The sequence below is a fragment of the Solea senegalensis genome, linkage group LG15 (genome assembly GCF_019176455.1).
Source record: "Solea senegalensis isolate Sse05_10M linkage group LG15, IFAPA_SoseM_1, whole genome shotgun sequence".
Taxonomy (NCBI): Eukaryota; Metazoa; Chordata; class Actinopteri; order Pleuronectiformes; family Soleidae; genus Solea; species Solea senegalensis.
The window spans coordinates 13,468,615-13,492,165 of record NC_058035.1 but is presented as its reverse complement, the minus strand read 5'-3'; the positions used below and the strand labels follow the sequence as shown (position 1 = coordinate 13,492,165).

The 23,551-nt window shown below is 41.7% G+C and overlaps 3 protein-coding genes across 5 annotated transcripts in view; 1 reads left to right on the top strand and 2 right to left on the bottom strand.

Annotated features, from left to right (window-relative positions):
* Nucleotides 1–1,192: 1,192 nt before the first annotated feature.
* pwwp2b (PWWP domain containing 2B) lies at nt 1,193–9,427 on the bottom strand. Its single transcript, XM_044046436.1, has 3 exons — nt 8,896–9,427; nt 5,039–6,770; nt 1,193–1,928 (listed from the first exon to the last, which is right to left on the bottom strand). The coding sequence occupies exons 1-2, from the start codon at nt 9,033–9,035 to the stop codon at nt 5,039–5,041; spliced, it is 1,872 nt and encodes a 623-aa protein (XP_043902371.1). The 5' UTR covers nt 9,036–9,427; the 3' UTR covers nt 1,193–1,928.
* A 330-nt stretch (nt 9,428–9,757) lies between these two features.
* On the bottom strand, nt 9,758–16,421 carry LOC122781537 (leucine-rich repeat-containing protein 27-like). 2 transcript variants are annotated; one of them, XM_044045247.1, is made up of 11 exons: nt 15,867–16,421; nt 15,426–15,730; nt 14,675–14,805; nt 14,313–14,371; nt 13,628–13,780; nt 12,665–12,857; nt 11,668–11,808; nt 11,357–11,465; nt 10,817–10,908; nt 10,186–10,306; nt 9,758–10,081 (listed from the first exon to the last, which is right to left on the bottom strand). In XM_044045247.1, the coding sequence occupies exons 2-11, from the start codon at nt 15,648–15,650 to the stop codon at nt 9,971–9,973; spliced, it is 1,335 nt and encodes a 444-aa protein (XP_043901182.1). In that variant the 5' UTR covers nt 15,651–15,730; nt 15,867–16,421; the 3' UTR covers nt 9,758–9,970. The 2 variants fall into 2 exon arrangements, with proteins under 2 accessions (XP_043901182.1, XP_043901181.1); XM_044045246.1 differs by having other exon boundaries at nt 15,426–16,421.
* A 1,135-nt stretch (nt 16,422–17,556) lies between these two features.
* Nucleotides 17,557–23,551, top strand: part of LOC122781611 (serine/threonine-protein kinase 32C-like) — a 62,429-nt gene continuing 56,434 nt past the window's right edge. The window contains exon 1 of one of the 2 annotated variants that reach the window (XM_044045402.1): nt 17,557–17,741. In XM_044045402.1, the coding sequence (XP_043901337.1) occupies nt 17,660–17,741 (82 nt within the window). In that variant the 5' untranslated portion in view covers nt 17,557–17,659. Of the gene's footprint in view, nt 17,742–21,481; nt 21,545–23,551 lie in introns of those variants that run through there. The other variant, XM_044045403.1, reaches the window with a different exon arrangement.

Genomic DNA, 23,551 nt, shown 5'->3' with positions numbered 1-23,551 from the left:
TGCCACATATTAAACCCTGTTCTATCTCCCCTTTTAAAAGAACACATACCACAACACAGGTATTGCTTGTATATTTTATTTTATTTACAGTACATGTAAAAAACAAAACAAAAAAAAGTAGCCAATAACATTGACCAACGTGGGCAACAGTAGATAGCCATGTTGCACTAACAGGGGAAAAAAAAAATAAATCTTGTCCCATCTGAGGCAATCAGAAATGTTTGCCCTCTCACTCGCTCAGTGTGAGGACGCCTGGAATCTATCAGGGCTCAACAGTGAACAGTCAAACGGCAGATCATCAAAATGGGAGGAGTGCGTTTATCTGCTAGTTTAATAAGCACACTTATCTCACTGATTGACCTGATTTGTCAGCCTGTGTTTTTGGCCTCAAATCTGAACAGAAAGTTCCCAGACAGACAGAAAGTAGACGGGCTGGTTGGCTGAGTGTGACTGTGTGCAATCTTCGGTTAAGTTTGTTTCCTTTTAATACAGACTGTGCTCAGCAGCAGCAGCAGCAGCAGCAGCAGCAGCAGCAGCAGCAGCGGTCTCTAGTCTTTGCTGCCTCCCTCCCCCGTATTCCAATAGTGCTGCCTACCACACAAAGGTAGCTAAAGGTCAGCAATGCAGTCCACGTTTGCCCGGTGACTCAATACGACTGCAAGTTCCAACTAGTAGCAAACTTTTCCCTCAGCACACTCAGCAGTTGAATTCACAGTATTCTTACAGCATGTTCAATTTTCTTTTTTTTTCTCCCAAAGTCACTCATAAAGCTTTAACTGATAATGCATAGGGGATCTGACACTTTTTTCTTCACCCATGTTTCTCCAGTGGTAAAGTTAAACAAGGAGTTTTTTTTAGTGTGTGTGTGTGTGTGTGTGTGTGTAAGATAAATTGAGAGAGAGAGAGAGAAACACACCCAAGTCAAATGCAAGAATACAGTGTACACAACCATGTGTCTGGTGTCCCCAAGAATCGTACAACAGAATAAAATAATAATAATAATAAAAAAAGATTTTGTTTGTATCTCCAAGGCCATGGATAGTCGACCACAAAGACTTCTAAACTCCCCTGCTGCTTATCAGGGCTGTATCTCCCAATAGTGTTTCAGACAGTGAGCTTACAGCAGGCCACCAAGGTACAGATAAAGTGCTTTTTTTTCTTCATGACATTTTAAATAATTAAAGTGAAATAAAAATGGTTTTCGGGGGAGGGGGAGAAGGTAAAAAAATAAAATAAAATGGAAGAGAGACACATGATTTCGGAGAGGAATCAGAGTTCAGCATAAATACATCCTCAAATGTACTGTGTGGGCTGTGAGGACGAAAACACTGTGATTGCTAGAAGAGCTGGAACAGTCACTACTGTCTCTGGGTGGAGCCGTTCACATTTTTAAGTAAAAGGATTCGGGGTAAGACTTTCTAATTCATGGTAGGATGTGTCATGGCCCGGGAGGTGGGGGTTGGGGATCTTTAATGACACAGCCGACTTCATCTGACTGGACAAGTAAAACCTTGTAACTTGTCGGTGGTGCGGACCGTGATGATAACAGCAGCAGACCAGCAGGTTTGGAGAGACCGTAGCAAAAAAGGGCGTACTTAATGGACCGCAACAAACAAGTACAGACAATAAATACATTCGGCTCCTTGTAGTGTCGTAATTCCGCTCTATTGAAATATGATTAGATCTAGAAATAAAAAGGAGGAATAGTTCATGGGAGACCATGAAATGTGTGGCCTTTTTTTGCTCCCTAGTCCAGTCACAACTATACTCCACTGTGGCGGCCATTTTCCACAAGCCTTGTGAAAAGAAAAGAAAAAAAAAAAGGCATATAAATAGTAGCCGTGGCAACGTACATACTCCCTCCTGGGTCTTGACACAGTCTGAGAATTCAGGAAAAACCTCGGCGACCTCTCTTCAGTCCTCAGCCTCTACACAAGAAGAGAAAGAAGAAGATCAGGAGATAAAACCGAAGGACAGAAAGCATTCACGACGACGAGCACACAAGACAAGTTTAGCCTGAAAATGGCTCAACATGGGGAGGAATGGGGGTGGAGTGGCTCAGTGGTTAAGACCCTACCTTGTGTACCAAAGACATCATGGTCGCAAGTTCGATTCCACCCCTGGCTAATTGTACTTGATTCCATTGTAAGTCGCTTTGGATAAAAGCGTCTGCTAAATGACATGTAATGTAATGTAATGTAATGTAATGAATGTGGTACTCAACATGTGAAGTTTGTCATCTACAGATAATGGTGCAGTGTGAAGTGAATTTGAGCTCCTTTTCCACTCGGCTGTAACATGTGTAGCTGACAGCACAGGAAAAAAATGCTTCCTTTATGAGATCTGGAAGAAAGGACCAAATAAAGACTCGGCTTAACCCTTTACTGTTTATTCTGAACTTCAACTCCTCTGGGTTCATGAGGCCCACAGCAGAGTGAAGAGAAGGACTGGGAGTGGCCAGTCTGCCTCTCATATCACTCAAAGACAATATTTAACCTGTTGAGTATGCGCCAAGGGTGCACAAGGTCAATGAAGTCAGAAATCAGAGGGAGAGACTGACAAAGGATTTGGGTTGAGGCTTGAGGATTTAATTGAACCCACACCGTTTGTTGGAAACCACTTTCCAAATTAACTGCTTTATGAAGCTATTCTTTTTGACCCACAGCCAAAAAACATACTGACTGGGGATTAGGTTAATCAGACACTCTAAATTGCCATAGGTGACTGTGAGAGTGAATGGTCGTTTGTTTATGCATGTTGGCCTGGTGACCTGTCCAGGTCGTACCCCGCCTTTTACCCTGTGTCAGCTGGGAAAAGCTTTAGCATCCCCTATGACCCTCATGTGGAGGATATAGTGGTAGACAATGGGCGAGCGGATCTAATCTAGCATTAAATAAGCAGGTCCCAGTTGCAGGACAATTATTTTACTCACGAGTTCAAACATGAACACCATCAATTATATTTTCAAGACATTTTGCAAAGATTCTAGCTCCTCACTGTGTACACACTACACAATATATATGAAATAAAAAAAATAGTATGACTGACTTTATCTGCTACTGTGAGTAGGATACATATGAGGAGGGCTCTACAGCCGACTACGGATCTCTGTGCCACAGAAGTGCACTTTTTGTCTCTTACTGAAAGAGCAAGCTTACAAACCTGATGTCACTGCACATCATTTCCTAAAAATGACACCAGGTCATGTAACCCACTGCTAATTCAAAAAGCAATTGTGAGAGCAATTTAAGTTTAAATATAGCTTGTTATCAGTCCGATAAGCTCTCTCTGCTAACCACTTTCTGCACTTGGCCAGAGAAATTTGTGAGGAAAGAAATCATGATATAATAGTCACCAGGGCTCTCAAGTGCCACTAAAAATCTTTCGAGTGTGACAAAATGTTTTCTCTGATCACACTGGTGTGCCTAATATTTATGTCCGTGTCTTGGACCTTCATTTTCCCTTATGGTCTCTGCGAAGTCTGTGTTCTCTATGAGCACTTGCCAAAACACATACACACACAGACACACAAGGAAGAAGGAAATAGACGTCAAATTCAATCAAAGACAGAGAAAGGTGATATGATACGCAGGTATAATTTCCTTATAACCACCAAAACAACTGCACATTGATATGACTCAAGACCGTTTTTGGACAGAACTTGCATTTGAGCAATTTGTTTTTTGCAAATAAAAGGGGGGAATGTTGATCACTTTCATTAGAAAGCTAATGAAATAAATGATTCTGTTCTGGGGCTGGGCTTTTCAAGCTCAACCAACTTTACTAGCACTGCAAGGTAAAAACATCACAGTTATAAGCACAGAACCACGGTCAATGAAAATGAAGCAGGCAACACTTTTCACTTTTGTTCTAGATGTTTCCCTGCTCCAGCACACCTGCTTCAAATAAAAGGGTCGTTACCAGGCCTCTGCAGAGCTTGCTGACGAGATGACCATTTGAATCAGGTGTGTTGGAGCAAGGAAACATCTAAAACATGCAGGACAGTCGGTACCCAGGACCAGGATTGAGAAGCACTGGTCTAGTGCCATAGTGACTGTTTTTGTAGTTGCATTATCTCCCACACAATGATTGATCTATAACAGGGGTGTCAAACTCATTTTTGTTCAGGGGCCACATACAGCACAATTTGATCTCAAAGGGGGCCGGACCAGTTAAAATAGTAAAATAATAGCATAATAACCTATGAACAACAAGAACCCCTTTGTTTTTTCTCCTTTGTTTTATATTTACTGAAGGATAATTTTACAAATTTCTTGAGAAATATAAGTGCAATTTCAACAATATCATGCCTAAATTTACTATTTACACAGCACACTGGATCTATAAAAGGCACAAACATTTAGTCACGGGTATCTGGGGCATTTGACATTACGTTTAGATCAGTGTGAAATTTTAACAAATTCATCCTGTGGGCCGATTGGACCCTCTGACGGGCCGGTTCTGGCCCCCAGGCCGTATGTTTGACACCCCTGATCTTCAACATTCACAACAATAGTATCAGTACAAAATGACCAGTGATTGAAGCTGATCAGTTTAATAGATTTGAACCAGCTTTTCAAAAGGTGGATCATGTGGCTCATGAAAAACATGATGTGCAAGTCAGGAGGCTCTGGCTGTGATTTTAACAGTAAAAATCTATTTACCATTGCTGCAACTATATTAAATAGTTTATCATCATTTCAATTTGTATTTAATGTAGCAGCAGCTCAAAAACATCGGTTTGGCTATTACTAACAGCTTCTTGCCTTTCTACATTGAGATTTAAACTTACCCTTCATAGCCTTTAATCGCTTATAGATCAAGTTTCTTTCAAAATATGATCAATGACCCTAAAAACATTAACATTTGATTATGTTCAGTTTTGTTTTTCGGAGAATATCCTCTTTAAATTGTATGATTCTGCACCTTTCAGGAGACCAAATAAAAAGCAGGTGCAGTGCAGATGTGCATGGAGATGTTGAGTTTAAATCTATAACAGCAGCTGCGATACACAGAGGAGCAAAAAATGTGAACTAACCTATGTGTCGCCGTGGGAAAGCAGTGACGTAATCTCCGGGCTCATGTGACCCACAGCCTTGGCTGCCTCCAGGATGGCTCTCCGGTACATCCCTTTCTTCTTGCGGTTAAATCGGGACCTGAAGAGCTCTCTAAAGGGTGAAAGTTTGGCAACAGAGAGTTGGGAGGTGGTGGGTGAACCGAACCATGACACCTTCGCCTGGGGCCACTGCGCCTCACAACTGGCTGTCTCCTGTTTGCGTGTGCCACTGATGCTGAGGACACGTGCTGGCCACCAGGGGAAGCCATGGATCTTACCCCACACAATGTCACCCACCGCCACAGCGTGGCCCTCTTCTGTTACACACTTTGTCATGCTGCGCGTGTGGAGGCGCACTGTGAGTGGCGGCACTGTCTTGGAGTCCTCTCGTGAAGGTACAGAAGATGAGATTACAGAGAGGTCTTCTCCAGGTGCAAGATCACACAGCTCCGGAGAAGTGCCATCAGAACTGAAAGACTTGGACTCATCTAGACTGTCACTGCTGCAGACCGACAGGCTTGAAGAATCTGCTTTGCGCTTACGGAAATTAATGAGAAGGGTTAGGTCACTGTGGCCTCGCTCAGCCTCCTCTCCAGAACTCCCTGACCACAACTCCAGAGAGTTCTTGCCCTCCCCTGAGTCTTCGGAGTGAGGGAGGCAGGGACCTGGAACCCTGGGACTTTGTCTCCTTGTATCTTCTATAAGTTCTGCCTCATACTCGACCACACCCTCATCACTCTCTCTCTGAGGAGGTTTCAAGCGGATCTTTGGAGAAGGCAAGTCCTGACTCACAGTTGTGAATGGTCTAGTAAGTTTGAGTTTGGGAATGGACACTGTGAGGCCAGACCTTGTGGCATCTAAAATGTGCCGTTGTTCCTTGGTGGGATCAGAAGGCGCCTTGCCGTTTTCTCCCACACCATTCTGCACCATCTGTTTGGGGCAAAATGGTTTAACCGAACCATGGACTCGCGAGGGGATCTTCATGACCTCCCCCTTGCCCTGTGGAGTGCTGTAGGAGATCTTTATGACAGGACTATGGGGGATAATCACCTCACCTCCGGGGAACTTCTCCCCATCAGCTTCCCCCCTTTTGTCCTTCCTAAGGCGCTTGCTGTCAAAGCTGGTGCCATTTTCCCGTTTTTTAGTGTCCTTGTTTGCAACTACATCCTCCTTCCTGGAAAGCTTAGATGGGATATCTTTGTCATCACCATCGTCATCGCTCTGTAGTGCATTCTCTTTTCTAGACGTTTTGGGATTGCTCATGCCATCTTTACTGTCCTCATCACTATTCAGTGTGTTTTTGCACTTTTCACATAGTACCTGCCGTGGTCGTAGACGGATAGTGCTCATGGTCATGCGACCGGGCTCTCGCGTCCGCCTCTTCTTTCTCTTGATTGGTCGTGGAGGAGGTTGAGGTACCCACTGGCTGTAGCTGTGACGAACCCATAAAGGCTGAGGGAAGGGGGCTCCTTCAAAATAAGGAGGGTAAGGAGTCTCTCCAGCTGGCACTGGTGTGGGTAGAGGGCAAGGTGGAGGTGCAGTTGGTATACTGCTTTCAGGGAGAGTATTTTCATCCTTTGGTCTGTGTGGAGTCTGGCTGGGAGAATTGGAAACCAGCACCTCACTCACAATGTCTGGGATTTCACAATCTGATTTAGGTATTGGACAGTCCCTGGATTTGATTGTGAAATCTGGTAGACAGAACAGTCCAGTCCTAAGATGAACAATAAAAAAGACAAAACAAAATATTAATAACTAAGCATCTCATTCAGCTTTATTACAGTGGTACAATGAAAAAGGCACAAACATTCTTCTTACAAATACATTTTGTAATCAATTTTTGAGAATGATACTGTAACGCTTTACTTAATTTATGATAACTCATCTTGCCAAATGAGAAGAAAAACAAAACGCTGTGTAAAGCCTTTACTTTGAGTGGCTGACTTTCTTTTACTTTGACTGGACATCCAGATGCTACTCTCCATGTCACCTGTATGCTGAAAATTCTTTGAGGGTGGGGGTTGGGGAGTGCTTCATGAGCAGCCAGGCATCCCACTGCCTTAGGCCATCATGTGGAGCAATAGTCTCACTGACTCTCTCGAGTGATTTCAAACACTCTTTTTTTTACACTATGAGAGCAGCCAACATGTCTAAAGATGGCCCAACTGCCAAGGAGTGTTTGAGGGTTGGCTGGCAGGCAGCAGTAACATGGCTGTGCTGCTTTAGTCAGGAGACAGCAGACAAAGAGACTACAGGATGCCCAAAAGCCCACCCCCTCCCCAACATCTGACTGAACAAAAACAATCCCATGACTCACTTGGGATTCAGATAGGTAGGGAAGGAGCCAGGAGATTTCAGTTTGTTTTTGCATCCGTGTCTACTCAGGGCCTGTGTGTGGTAAGATTATTAATTAGCGCACATTTGGGGAGGCTGTTTTCCTCCCCAGGAGAAGGAACTGGCAAGCACCTCTGAATAATAGTCTCTTGGTGAGGCTTGCTCCTCTCACCTTTTTATGTGCCTCTAAAGAAGCCAAATATTAGCCTTCACAGTAACTGACAGGGCACAAACACTGCGGCCTGTGACAGAGAACACAAAGTGCTAGTTAAGCACAGCACAAGGACGCAGCATATGACCAGCCATGACTCATTGCACTGTTGCTATTTCACATTGTGTACCATCTAAATAAAAGAAGATCTGCTTGAATGATAGGCCCAGCAAATCTGTGGCGGACAATGACAGGAAATGTATTTCCATGATCTAAAAAGGAAGAAGTAGTCAAATTCTGTCAGTTACAAGGCCTGAATTATAGGCCTATTTTAAGTTTTTCCGAGGCCTGTCTCTTCCCATTAGCCTGGGTTATTTTCAGGACGTGTAGGAGCTCACACATGAAAAATCATCTTGGCATACTGAGGGGCAAAGCTGGTCAGATTCTGATTCTGCTAGTCTATAAATAGTGTAAAGCCAATGGCTTTTAAGGTGCACAACACCAAGAGAATCACAAGGCATGTATATAACATGTACCAAGAGGAACAAATAACAGATGATACTTGCTTATGTCAAATTACAAACACATGGTTCTCATTTGTAAATGTTCTTTTTCTTCAAATCACAAAGACCTGCTCCTGTCAAACACACAGCCTGGGGTGATCACTGCATCTCCACAGAACCAGGTTTGAGAACTAATAATAATAATAATAATAATAATAATGATAATAATAGTAATATTAAAACCCTCACATATATGTCCCATCAGCACCCACGTGCAATTATTTTTCTACTGTTTCTGTAAATCCAGAACAACTGGTAATCAATGCAATCAAGCCCCTTATCAACACTGCAACTATATTTTGAGAATAGGTTCGTTTAAACATCACTCTAGAGAAATCTGTGCACAATGTGTAAAACTCAGCATAAAAATACGTATGTGACATTCATAGTGCTGGTCAACCTGAGCTTAGATTTTACTGAAAACATTTTAGCTGCTCTGGGTTTGATTAAGCTAACAATAAGCTAGAGGTGAACACAGTGACTTTATCCATTGTTCAAAAAGAAGTCATAAACTATCTCGTATGACAAGAACACTCTCTTGACTTGTAGAATTTACTTTAGTGAAACAATACATGCTATTATCTTATTATGAGTCAAAACGATATCACTTTGCCATTAGCTAGCAAGCTAGCAGGCAGCTAACTTGTCAGCTACAATAACCAATAGGTCTATTGTATGAAGGCCCGGTTAGCTCTCAGCTAGCATGAAAGGTAAATTAGCCGTTAGCAGAGCTTAGCAAATTAATTTTAAAACGACGTGTATAGAAAAAGAATAAAACACACGACACTTACTTTTTGTTGCAATCAAGTAATATCCCCGTGTAGCTTCGTTCTCGATAGGTGAGCGTCACTACAAGTGTGTCGTTAACTATTTGATCGATAGTGACAGGTACCCGAGAGCCGGCCCGCAGCTCATCGGCCACAGCCTCCATGTTTCCCGGGGTGAGGTGTCCGGCTCGGCGGTACTCGATCCCGGCCAAGGGAGCCACGGTCGCGTCGGACAAAGATCCGTCTCCCCTTCGCTATTGGAGCAGGAGGCTACACCAGGGCATAAAATGACGCCATCACCCCCACCAAGTCAATTACAACAGCACTGGCACCGCTGACATCACGCTGCCTGTGCTGGAGGAGCAAAAATCTCCCAAGACAAGGCCTACCCTTTCCCTGTCTCACTTCTCTGGCTTGTTAGATGCCTTTCATCACCACCGACTTTTATCACGACAGGAATGCCTCCGTTTTTACCGATGGTGATTTGTTCTGTTAACGTACACTATCACTACACTTTAGAACGAAAAAAATACATGGATGTATTTTCTCCCATGCATCATAGCGCACGGTCGCATACGAGTCTCCAAATTAGGAGCGTTATGGCCTACATTTCACAAATGATCACCAAAATACATAAAGGTACAAGTTTTAGCTGCATTTATCTTTACTTTAACATGTTCATTTGTTTTATTAAACAATTTTTAAATGAGATCTCAAATATTGTATTTTAAACTTGGATTAATACACTTGTGCTTTAGTGTCTAAAATACTTTTTTTTTAAAAATAAGCAGCTTTATTTCACACTATCTATCTATCTATCTATATTTACTTTTTACATGTTGGTGGTTGTGATTGTTATGAACACAAGCACAATTGGTTTGTATACTAGAGAGGGAAAACATGTACTTCTTTATTTTTAATCTTTACAATTAATCACACAATGTCAATACACTCGAAAGCTTTTACATCAACATGAATGCTTGGTAAAGGAATCAAGTGATCTAATCATTCAACACAATTCTTTAAAATCCATTACACGCTTTTAAATATGCTGCTCACAAAAGAACCTCCTGAACATATACTGACTGCACAGCCTATGTTATTTGTCCAGGAAACTCTTCCAGTTGTCTCCAGTGAAGATGGTGAAACATTTGTCAAGATTTCTTCCCTGATTTCTGTTCTCCAGAAGCTGCCTCTGTAACTTTGTCATCTGTCATTAAAGAAAGAAGGGAGAAAGAAAGAAACACACTCAGCTTAACACCACATGAGTTCAATACAGATCAGTTGTGTGAATAATGGAAGTGTAGGTCTGACCTCTTCCACATCTTGTGCTGCTGCTGCCATCTGCTCGCTGGTTGTGCCCCTTGGATTCAGGCATCTCTCCTGTATCTTCTCAACACGGACACAGATCTGTCGCTCAAGATCGCGGCCTGATCTGCAGCATCACAAAGGTCACACTTTCAAACTGAAGCACTGAATATTAAGATGCTTCTGTAAGGCTACTTACATCATAGCCTTCATGGGTGTAAGAAAACAAATTGTTTACTACTTGGTCAAGATTACATCAATAATGAAATCACAAAGAGATCTGTTTGGTTTACATGTTTTTTAAAAGACATAATATTGCTTATGAAGAACAAAGGAAAATGCTGATGTGCTATGGTGAGTGTATAGTCTGACTTTGCCCACTAGGTGTCTCTAGCTTTCCATCCTACAACTAAAAGAATCATTCAAAATGCCATTAGTTGTGTACTTCTCTAATATGTGCAGTGCCATTTTCATAATGTGAACTGTTGAGATGCTGATATTATAAACCACTATACATAGAAGGCAGCTACTGACAGGACAAATATCACGGGTCTAATAGTACTGGTTCACATTTCGGAGTGTTGTGGATGTTCACTGCATTTTTGGTCAGGAGTATACAGTATTAGAATGATGTTACCTGGTCTTCTCCCAGTCTGTGATGGGAGTGGTGGAAGTCTGCCTCTGCTGAGTATCACTGCAGCCCATCACATCAGGTTTTACATTAGCTTCCTGTAACAGATAGTGGATCTACTTGTTACATCAGTATTTTTGAATTTTGAGCTTGTGCACATACAGGATAACACAACCGACTGGGCCACAGCTGCATAGCTGCAACACAACAACCTCAATTGTACTTCTTTTTCAGCTACATGCACAGAAAGGTTGCTGGAATGCCAGTTTCCTGAAAAAACATCCATATGTGTGCAGTACGTGCATGCCTGAAGGTATAGAGTAAAATGTTGCTGCCATTATTACTGATGCAGAACAGTCAGTGTCTGACACAGACACTGACCTCTTGTTACTTGTTGCTTCCTGAAAATTCATGAGCATCAAAATGATTGATCTTGTGATTTCATACCCACTGTTTCAGTCCTCTCTTCACCAGGATTGAAGCAGTGCTCTACTGCCTCCCTGTGGTTAGCAAGTGGAAATCTAGCTGGGTTTAATCCACACGTACCTCACGTCTCTTTTGTTTTTCATTCTTCTTCTTCTGCTTGTGCTCTGACATTTTCTTCTCCTGTGCGATCTTGGCTTGTGTGCGCCACTTTGAAAGAGCCGCTTGGCTTCTAAGGGAGATCCATAAAACAGTAAAAAAAAGTGGTTGATTCTAAATTATTGCATAGGGGTTGATTGTTACAGTACAGTATACAGGAACTAAGGTGTTCCTGTTAAAATATCATGTGTACTCTACCCATTGTAATTCAATGGACAATAAATAGTAAGGCAGACAATAGGGTATTTACAATAGTACACTAAAATACTACTTACTTAATCCTCTGCTCGAGAATAGCCTGTCTCTCTGTCATCTCTTGTGTTGCAGCCTGCCTCCTCTCCTCTGGCCTCTTCCAGTGCTGAGAGTCAAACAGAGGGAGCTCGGGAACCATGCCGACCTTGGTTGTTGCCTTTACACTGACAAATAAATTGAAACAAAATGCCTTATTTTTATTGCACTCCTGAGCTCTCATTCCCAGTGGAAACAGCTTGGGAGATTTTCGACTCACTTGGTCTCCACTGCAGAGAATGTCATTAAAAAAGTGTGGCTGTATCCTTTTCCAAGGCACTGTGCCATATTTTGTTCTCTTCAAGCCCAGCACTCAAGCCCTTTACTGGAGCAGAACAAATTCACCTCCTCTGTCCTTCTGTTATACAGTTAATAACACTTTCACTACAAAAACAATTCAAGCCCAACACATAATTCGCTGCCTGGACTCAATGTAAAAAAAAAAATGTATCTCCAGTGTGAAAGATTTTATACTCACTTTCTGGCCAAAGCAAGAGACTAGAGCCTCTCCCACATTGGCCCATTGAATAAGATCACATTAGTGTTGCTTAGTAATGGCCAACAACAACCAAATCTACCTACTTGGCTTATTATTGCATACAATGTGTCATTAAATAGGTGGTTATATGGTTATATATTATATATAAAGGAAGAAATTGGTTAAATTAAGTATCGCCTGGGTTTCTAATCTGTTTCTCCTGTTGTCGCCGTTTGCAGCCATGTTTTCAGGTTCACTGTGACGACTGTGCACTTATGAAGTCAGTGTTGACAATGTGTCGGTATCTTATATATAACTATTACTTTAACCAATATCATGTAAATCCTTTTTTTTTGTACACTTCGTATGATGAATGTATATAATTCAGTAAACAGTGAGGATTAGCCAGGGTAACTCTTCACCCGTTTCCAAACAAATCAAAACCAACATGGACTCCCACACAATAAACTTTTTCTTTCCTGCTCTCTCACTCTCAACCCACTTACCCTTTGCCAACAGGAGAAATGCGCGACTTTGGTGTCCTATCACTCTGTCCTACTGAGCCCAGCTCAGCTTTGTCCAGTAGAATCATCTTGTGTTTCAGCTCTTTGAACTTCTGCAGCTCATCGTCATCCTGCTCCTCCACACTGAACTCCATCAGCCCTGCGAGCTGGAGCTTCTCCACCACTGGCAGCTCGACTGAAACAACCATGGCAGAAACAAGTGTGATACGGAGGCAGCCAGAACTAAAAACAACATTGTAGTACACACCTACACTGGCGGTGGCTACAGTGAAAGTATGTGACAAGTGTTTGACTTCCAATAATCGCTAACAAACTGCAGAGCAATTTTTAGCATTTCATGAGCAAATTGACACAGGCAACACATTCCTTTTAAAACATCTATGTGGGTTGCAGAGTGGAGTTTGTGGCCAGTAAGCTTTGAGTGATAAGTAGCTAAATATAACTTAAAATCTGCTACACCCAGGGACAATTAAACAAAAGACTACTTCCCCTCCAGAACCTAGAGCCCTGTCTTTGTTGATAACCTTGAAGTCGGAGAGATAAAGGGGCATGGAGGGCCTTGGCTTTGCTCATTGTGTAGCAGTAGCCTCTCCTGTGGAGAGCTGTCTTGAGCTTGTCATAGTGATTACATCCAGACAGTGTTTAGTGACAGAGAGCTCCTGTTTAGAGCCCACAGGTTATCGATCACGTTCATCTGGCTAAAAATATATCGGCAAGCTGGAACGGTGGGTGTCGGGGGGTAGGGGTGAAAAAAAGGGTCAGTGTCTGTGCGGTACGGACGTCTCCTAGGGAACAAGAGTCACACCAGTGAAGTGGTACCAGGGCAGGGATCTATTTTTGTTGTCAGTTGTCCTATCTCTCAAAAAAGGGCAGATGGCTCAGATGCACGTGAATGCCGTACACTTTGCTGCTGCACTCTTCTAAACTAAGGTGCCTTTGATTTACCTGGCGGGGCCTCCTTCATGATAACTTGCCGCTTTGCCATGGCGCTCCTCAGATACTGGAGGATGCCCTGGACCCCCTGGTCCACGATGTCTTGTGGTGGGAAAGTGATGGGACAGTTTCTCAGGTTCAGGCCTTTGAGGGTAATCACATGTCCTGTAAAAAAAAAAAAGCAATATTTAACCATTTTAATAATAATAATAATAATAATAATAATAATAATAATAATATTAATACATCACATTTATATAGCGCTTTTCTCAACACTCAAAGACGCTGTACAAACACAAAACAAAACAAAACCAAAGGACAGGACTGAAATAAAACAATGGGAAATAGACAGTTAATTGTAAGCAGTTTTGAACAGGTGGGTTTTGAGTAATTTTACAGCTTACACCCACATCTATTATCTAGATTACGCCAATTCCTCTATTACCATGGTTCTCAAACTGTGGTATGCAAGCTTCTTCTGGTGGTGGAAAATCAGTATTACTGTTCTGCTGTATGTGTGTGTGTGTGTGGGGGGGGTGTCATGCATTTGGGGTAGGCTAATCTGAATAAGTGAGTTTTGAGTTGAAATTTGAAGGTAAACAGTGACGTTATTGTTTGGGTGTGTTGTGGGAGAGTATTCCAGAGTTGGGGGGCAGAACGGCTGAATGACCTGAGTCCAAGGTGGAAATCATCTTACCCATTTCTAGTGGAAGTTCTGAGATGGGGTTCCCTCCTAATAGCAGTGTTTTCAGGGACCTACATGAACCAAATCATAGATTATTAGATGACTGCGAGTTAAATGCCTTGATTGACATTTAGTCGTAAGCCGAATTGTACAAGATAGGGTTTAAGTTGTGTAGAGACCAAAACGTGTTTACAGAGATGATAGTGAATCAATTAATTACACACATTGTAATTAGGAGTTTTAATTAACTGTGCATGTGCCACTCAATAAAAGAGCACTAGAAATAAAGAAATTGTCTTAAAATGTGACAAATAAACACACTGGAGGTGTGTTAATGACAAACATTTTGAAGAGCTGTTGCACGAGTAGCTTACCTGTGCAGACCAACACCAGCAGGGAGTGACGGGATAAGGTTATTTCGGAGGTCGAGCCACTGCAGGTTGGGCAAGCGGGTGAACAATGAATCTGGGATACTGGATATCTGGTTGCCTTCAAGATATAAATACTGGAGATGATACAATGAGCAGTTAGAAATAATAGATAATCCGGAGGACAGTATGAGAAATCTGTGGAGCAGTTTCACACAGTATCGAATTCAGCCGCCAGACGTTAGTTAACAGATTTGAGCTTATCACCCTCATTACACTCGCATCCAGTGTTTCACAATTGATTTTTAAGGTTATTTAAATTAGCTGGAAAGCAGTCAATTGTCTGACTGCTCAGTAAATTAGCAAGGCTCTACCACCATAAAACCCTGCTTGCACCTTACACCCTTAATCTAAGGGGGACAAAGCTTTGAAAATAAGAGGCTCTGGAACTCCCTGTCAGAGTCTATGACAGGAGTCAGCAACTTCTTTTAAATCAAAATTAAATCTATGCTAGAAATGATTGTGCTTTTATTACTTGTCATGGAGTTTGCCTGTCTGTTGGCAGAATTGATCTTGTGTTTTATTTATCCGGTCCATTTAGAGCGTCCAATTAACCTCTGTATGTTTTTGGACCGTGGAATTACGGTTATTATTAATATTGTTTATATATGTTCTGGTGGACATATGCAGATCTTGATTGAAAACAGTTGCATCATACAGTACATGGCTGCATGTGTGGTCAGAAATGGAAACTGACCTTAAGTGAGCCATTTTTCAAAATACTGTCTGAAACAGATTGTAACTTGGTTCTGCTCAGACATAATGTCTCTGTTGAGCTCCACGCAGCAGGCCCCTGTGGCTCAGCGTCCTCAGGCAGGACGTGGGGTGTCTGTGGTTTGACAACACTGATATGAAAGACAGAGGAGTTTAGCTGCAGGTCTGAAACGTCCCCCTCCTTCTCCCTGTCTGGGGAAGAAGACATTTCTGTGGAGTTGGTGCACAGCAGAGATGTTGCCCAAGATGTTCAAGTGAATTTTTTCCCCTGTCTTCTCAAGCTCGTGCCTGAAAACAAGAAACAATGGACTCAACCAACTGCATGTGCTAGCTTGTAACTTCCTGCTAACACCAACTAACTAACTAGCAGTAAACACTTCCTATTACTCTCTTCAACTGAAGCCCTTTGCGTGTATTAACTCACCTGGTAACCGAGTAACATTGTGAACCACACGCAGTGTGGTTTTAAGCCAAAAAACACCAAAAGGAAACACAATAACTAAGGCAATGTCGTGCTATGTTGTTGTTAGCCACGCCGTTTCACGCGTATGACAGTGTAACCATGGCAACGCGGTGAACACAAACTTCAGTTGAGGTCCACGTGCAAAGTTAAGACACTTACATTAAATGTTTTAAGCTATAATTACGTCTTTATTTTCACACATATATATATAACATACACTATACTAAATGATTATAGATGTCATAGTTAATATGTGTGCACTGTGCAGTGTTCAGACAGTGAAGGCAAATCCCCTTTACTTTATTCCCCTCTGTTATCCGGCGCCACCCATCCATCCATCTACTAATGAGATTGTGGAATAATTCACAGAGCTTCACCTAGGCCGAGCACAGCAGCACAGAGACAATCATAGAGAAAAAAAGAGAAAACAACTCCCTCAGTTTGATCCTGGCTTTACCCACAGAGGCTGCTCCTGTTTGTTCATATGCACAACAGTGTGATACCGAGCTACGTCAACAACAGTCACTGGCCAGAAACTGTCACACTACTCTCACAAGTGTCAAGTTAGCCAGAAAACACAGACCAAGCTTTCGGTTATCACTTCAAAATAAAAGCCTCCCCCTCCAAGCGAGCATTACCAGTGAATGCAGTGGAAGAAAGATGACACTTTAGAATCAGGAATAGTTCATTGGTCCCAGAGGGACGTTTGTTTTTATTCAAGACTTCACTTAACAATTCATCAGCATTGTCTCTGACAGACATAACATTCCTATTCCTGCATCTAACATCTTCATGTTACAGCTCAAACCATGTACATATGCATTCAGTGTTGTGGATTTGATTATTCATGTTACTAACATTTTATTCCTTATTATCCATATAGCTGTGTAGTCAGTCCCTATACTGCATAACTTATTTTATACATATTTTATTTTTTATTCTTATAGTTATCCTATATTTATAACATGACATAACTCAAGGACGTTATGTCACTGAACTGAAGGTCCAAGTCCTCTGCAGAGAGACAAGGATGCATGATGTGTATCCTCACTGCAGCAAAAGTATCCACAATCCTTTGCGATTTTGTCCACCACATATTTTTGTATATTTTGTTATAGTAGGCAACATCACAAAATAAAAATGTAAATGCCAGTTGGCTGACTTCAGTAGTTGGCATTAACAATGGCTCACACATGAAATAAAAAGAAATGGTTTACCCACTCCAACCCATTGTCTCTACCAGGTAGTCAGTGTCGCGTGTATGCTTTTATTTTGTTAACATGCTGAGACAAGACTTCCTGTTTTGTTTTAGCTAGTTCTGTGACACTTGACGCAGCTGAGCTGTCTCGCTCTCAGCACAGACTCAACACAAGTCTCTCGGTTTTTGCTGTCGGTGCTACGGAAGACAACAGAACAACACCAGTGCTGCGGAGTGAGGGCATGAGAAGCCTCAGCTGTAACTAACTAAACAGTCTTTCTTTTCAAAAAGCCATTTCGCCCGCTACTCTTGAGCGTCCTCCGCTTTTTAGAAACAGACTTTAACTCGTGCTGCTTGCAAATATTCCCGGAAGAATAAGTCACGGATAAAATAAAGCGAAATAACGGGACACGCTTTGTTTTTGGTGTGTGTGTGTGTGTGAGAGAGGGGGTGGGGGGGATGAAATGTGTGGTCCTCGTCAGTGTCTTCTGAGGAGCTTGTCCAACACTGAGCTGTAGTTTTTCTTCAAGAGGCGAGGAATGCGAGCTGAGCATCAATGTTTCACTGGGGCAAGTGGAAGAAGAGGATGGGGGCCAACAGTTCCTCTAAGAGACCAGTGTTCGATGAAAAGGAAGATGGTGAGTGCTGGAAAAACTCTGTGTTTATTGAATTCTTTTTTTTGTTTAGCTCTATAACAGGTGATGGCAAAGTTGTCAAAGTTTCTGCTTGTTGTTGTTGTTGTTGGATGAAGCCTTTCAGAGGACGATTAGATACTTACCTGCATAACGATTCCAAAACTTTTTATCATTATGAAACTGTTTGATTTGATATACTACAGTTCTTTGTTTCATGCAGACAATCATTTTCATTTACCAACTAAACCAAGCCCATCGCCGCTTACCTTCAAATCAATTTTTATATTGTTTTATTTATTTTTTATTCTATTTTACTTACTTAGGCACAGTTAGAACAAAGGCCTAAACATTTTTGATAATCATAAATATATACTTTCGTCATTGTGGGGGAAATATTGAAAAATATCAAATCAACAGAAAGAATCCTTGACCCATCATTGCAATGCATTTCATGCATCACTAACAGCACAATGTATAGGGAAAGAAAGGACAAAGTGAGATGAGGTGAATAAAACAGCATTCCAGAGACATTTTCTAAATTTTGTGCTTGTACCTTTCACTTCATACCCAATTGTCAATTCATACTGACTAATGTGACTGTTACACACTCTGGTATAATGTTTTGATAATCCACTCAACAGCTAATCAGTCGATTTGCATTTGACTATTAAATTCTTTGTCTTTTAAATGACAAAGAATTTACTATTTTGAAAGTTGACTATTGACTATTTTGAAAGTTGACAAATGAGTAAAACTGGTGAAAATACAAACAAGTTCTCTGCTCTCAACCTCTCGTATGTGTTTATTCTCTGCTACCTCTTGCTCCCGTGTGACACTGAACCGAATATCTTTGGTCGTGTACAAAAACAATACATTTTTGGACGAGTTAAGATCAAGATTTACAAAACAAACCCCAAGTTCATCAGTCCAAGTAATTGGTAAACAAATCAACCACTAATTAATCGATCATGAAAAGTAGGTGTTAGTTGCAGGTTTGGTTTGTTACCAGAGGCAGTGTCTGTGTCGGAGGCGTGAAATCCAACTTCCTACTGTTATTTAGACTGCAGCACTGTCTGTCTGTCAACATAATTGTCCAGAGGCAGAAATGGAAAGGCCAAGTAACCTTGCGATGCATTTGCATTAAACTCACTAATGCCTAATGAACTCTGACAGCACATGAAGTTTCTGTTGCACACAACCAGATGGATGGATGGACGGAGGGATAGATGGATGGATAGATAGATCTTTAAAACATGAACAGAGAGTTGTCTTGTATGAAAGTAAGGTTAATTTGTGAGATCTTGTCGGTGTGTAGGGAGATAAGCCTGTCAGAAGTGAACCCAATAGATTAATTTAGTACTGACTCTGTATATGAGAGACTGCAGACATGTCCAGTGTTACTACAGAGCTGCAGTATCATCAGTGTTCTGGCCAAGTTACAGGCAAAACTTGAGTAAATGAGGTCATTTCTCTGCAGGGATATGGTCATATGGTGTGTGTGTGTGTGTGTTCAGGACACGCTCCAGCATACGAAGATAACCCAATTAAGCTTCCAGCTTTTTGTCAATACAAGTCCTAAAGAAAAGTGTCCAGCATGGATTAAGATTACCGTCAAGGGGAGTGGTTCCTGAGAAGGAGTGGTCCTAAAGTGTTGTGCTGTCTTCCACCGAGCAGCCGATCAAGAGGATGCAGTGAGGTTTATAGAGATGTTCTCGGTTGAAATCAAATCAGTTGCATCATCAGCGCCATCGTGGTCATGATACCTGACAAAGCCTTAACCAATACCATCTCACAAAGCCTGAATTTAGGTCTGTTCCTGCGCGATGAAGTGCGTTTGATGTGACGTGATATACTTCTACTCTAGATTGTGTCCCTTTATGGAACAATGAAGCACTGCTCTGCTCAACACATCAGGTACAAAAAGACATACACATAAAAAAGACTGCTGTTTATGTCAGTTGGATCCCCATGAACATTTCTGAAATGCTGATTGTACAGTCTTTGTAAAGCAGCCGCTTCTCTTTCACCTTGTTCATTTTTCAAAGAGCTGCACAGCACTGATAATAGTATGAGCAATGGTGCACTGCGCTGTGGATGCTGAGACTCTAGCTATCTCTTGCTGCCTGTCAGGTCTCTAAGACACGTTCTTTAGAAAACAGCATATGGCCTCCATCGGCAAGTAATATTGGAGCAACGTTTGGCTCTCAAGGCTGCCAACATAATCAAGTGGTCAGGTTGATGTTTTAGCCCTGCTGCAATAGGAGCTTTTTTTGGCAGATGGTTTAATTTGCAAAGGAAAGCTGTGGAATTGATTGAGGTGCATGTCATGATCATTTCTTCTTTTGGCGCTTTTCCACTATACATTTCCAGCACAACTTGGCTCTACTTGGTTTGGTATCAGGCACGTCCTTTTCCATTATTATAGTACTTCCTCAACGTGGGGAGCGTGAACTGCCATGATGTTCTTTTATACGCGACTCACACAAACCAGTGACGAGCAAACCAGTTGTTTTTTGTGTAAAGAATCATTAGAATTAATGAATTAAATAGATAAGTTCAGTACTTCCTGCATGACTGAAGCACAGGCGGGTTTTTCGGCAGTGCTGTCGCTAAATACACCAGATTCCTCTGTTTATTGTTGAGATTTTAGAAATTTCCATGCCAAATGTTGGCGTGTTTTCAGGTCTTTTTAACTGATCTACAGTTTGGCATTTTTCGGTTGGATCCCTGTGGTGGACGTCAAGCTCATGACTCTTCCAGTGACGTGTGTCTGCTCAGCTCGCTGTGGAATGAGTTAATAGAAGTGGGTGTTAAATAATGTTGTGTTTACCTGTGGCTCTGACTTATTAAACATTGGAAACAATGTCCTGTAGTTCCATGCGGTTCCCAATGGTTCCAAAGCATTTTAGCTTGCATCCAGTCCAAGGAAATTCTTAAAAATTGTGAGACATGTTGTTGTTTGCCTTCTTGCCACTATTGGAGTTGGAAGTTGGAATAGTGATACACCATCAGAAGCCAGTTTTACAAGAATGAAAGGTATGAAGATATGTTTTTCATCATATTGTTGTGGGAGTCCTGCTTTGAAATTGTGACGCAGTGTCACACTCTACAGGAGAATCTTTGCAGGTATTCCTCTCTCTAATCTCAAGCGTGCCCACGCTACAGTGTATGAAGAGAGACGCTGATTGCATAATGTAAATCATGTGACCTGAGGGAAAGCTTACACTCCTGCACGTTCCACCAAGCCCTGTTTACATGCTTGGAAGAATCTGGTCCATGACGGGAGATTTTGACCAATCACAGAGAAATTCAGAGGGACAACAGTGGTTTTTACTGGGTGTTCGACAATTGCTACCTTGCAGAGAAAAGTACCAAAAAAGAATAGTCTAAAAGTGTCAGACCATCAGTGCACTTTCAGGGAGGAGTCATCTGTGAAGCAAGTGTCTCTCCGTGCTGATCGGATGAAAGGAGCTCAGGACAGAGAGCTGCAATCTCAGAATATTCCTGTCCACTTTGATACACATTGATACATTTTTACAGGCAGAAATAGTTGCCCCAGCCTCTTAATGGGAGCATTTGCTTTCTGCAGGGACACTTTGCGAGGGGTTCTGTCATCCTCTGGTCATGAAGTGTAGAGAGTGTTTAGTTTAACCATTAGCCGAACTCCAGACAAAGTAACTCTTTGTCCAAGTCCTTAGCTGAACTCTGGACAACAGAGGGCACTTGTTGTGAGTGTGCTGCAGTATTCAGGAGAGATTGCAGAATGGACAGATTGCCTGCTTTAATTCAACATGGGGCTGAATGTGGTGTGTACTTATGTTATTTTGGTTTCTAAGGATTTACAGTAGAGTATTCAACTTTGTGTGACTGTGCACGCAGATCCCGCTGTTAATTATTTTGTTGCGTCCATTTGACCTTTCCAGTTAAACCAATAGGCAAATTCCACTTACATGCACAATGAAAGTTTGCTCTTTATGTAACACATGCGTGTGTGTTTGTGCATGCCTGAATGTGTGTGTGTGTGAGAGAGAGAGACTGCTCTTCCAATCAAGGATAAGTGCATGAAGCAACAAAAGCAGATTTGTTTGAGGATAAAGATAGAGGCAGGGAGAGATGGCTGATTACTTGCTCTGAATACTAAGGCATTTACATTCTTTCATCTCTGCTCAAGACTCAAGTTGTCTTTACTCTCTTTATGCAACTCCTCTTCATGGCTGCCTGCAGCTACATGACTGTTGTCACAGCAGCGGTCCTTTGTAATTGGCCTGAGCAGTAACACAGTAGGTGTGGAGTTGTGTCATGGTCGTTTTTCATAACATCAGATCACAGTGTGGCCCCACTTACAAGGGTTGAGTGTGTTCCTCATATAAAACATTACACTTGGAACATGGGGTTTACCAATATTCCCCATCATGTTGCTAATATCTAGAGTTAGATAGATACATAGTTATGCGCATAATGAGCTTTTAGTTATATTTCTTTGTAAAAAAGAAATATGGCAATTTTCATTTTTACTTTTATTGTCCAGCTTTGTAACCGTTCAGTTCCAAAGCACTGTACCACCATGAAATAAACCTTTGTATGAGACATTCGTAGCATTTGTTCTCTTTTCAAATCAACTGAAATTGTTCAGTTGAAACAGTTGAAGTGGCAGTTGCTGAAATCAATGAAAGAAGTTATGAAAAAGCACTTTAGATGGACATGTTTCGCAAGAGCAAAGACCCCCAAAACGCTGAAGTAGATTCAGATGTAAGTCCCCAGTCAATTTTCTTCTTTTAATGCCCCCAAACAAGAAGGAACAGAACACTCACATTGTCATGTTGAGCTGATGTCCAAGCAGTTGATTTAAATCTGTTATATTAATATATGAAGTTATTGGTCAATTTATATTTATATTTATCTATAAAAATAATTTGGTTTTCTTAATGTCAATATGTTAGTCCGACTAAAATCAAGCTAGTCTTAGTCGGACTAACATACCTGGATAATACGATTCATAGTCTGATTAGTCCTGCATGTACTATATGCTTAGTCGGACTGGAGTCGGACTTGGCGTTCTGCGCACGTGCCTAAATTTCCTCCGGAGACGAAATCATACAGCGACAGCGTCTTGGAGCCAGGTTCCATCTAATTTGTGTCACGATTAACATGTACAGCAGGTACCAAACATACAGAACCACACCGTTCGCTTAGTTACTTTTTCTGTGACGTAAAGGTCAACAAGAATCTGATTCAATATGCGGATGTACACGGCCAATAAATAGATTTTTTCTCCTTTGCATATACTCGGACTCTGACAGTTATCCATGCCTGTCTTAGTCGAATTAAACTGTGCATGTAAACGTAATGACTGTTTTATTTGTGGCCACTGCTACAATATTAAGACTGACCACCATGTATTGATTTTCTTTTTTTTTCACAGTTTCACATGAGTAAAATCTTATTTCCCTCTACAGCTGCACACAGGGTATCGACTTGCTCAGTATTCCCCACACTCTCTCTCTGTCCCCCTCACACTGTGTCACATGGGCTATTTGGTCTTTGTAAACAGCAATAATGTACGTGATTATTTGTACTGAGTGGGGAAGTGGGGATCTGATGGCCACTGGACACACATGGGCAAACACACTGAACCAGTTCTGGTAGATAGAGTTGTCCAATGTGTTATCCAAATGTGGACGGCTCACTGGCTTGGCCTTAAACAGCAAACACTTGGACTCGTTGTAGCATGGTAAATCACTGGTGTTGCGTATAACAGTAATGTCCCAGTGAGACGTGACCGCTTTGACAGTGTAACAGCTTGAACAATGCCG

Bases quoted from the DNA above. Each gene is read 5' to 3' on its own strand.
- pwwp2b (XM_044046436.1), bottom strand. From the start codon at position 9,035: ATGGAGGCTGTGGCCGATGAGCTGCGGGCCGGCTCTCGGGTACCTGTC. The intron at 6,771-8,895 runs GTAAGTGTCGTG...TGTTCATCTTAG, and splicing joins TTACTTGATTGCAACAAAAA to GACTGGACTGTTCTGTCTAC.
- LOC122781537 (XM_044045246.1), bottom strand. From the start codon at position 15,650: ATGTCTTCTTCCCCAGACAGGGAGAAGGAGGGGGACGTTTCAGACCTG. The intron at 12,858-13,627 runs GTAAATCAAAGG...TGGTTGTTTCAG, and splicing joins CATGAAGGAGGCCCCGCCAG to TCGAGCTGCCAGTGGTGGAG. The intron at 10,909-11,356 runs GTACGTGTGGAT...TATCTGTTACAG, and splicing joins AAAAACAAAAGAGACGTGAG to GAAGCTAATGTAAAACCTGA.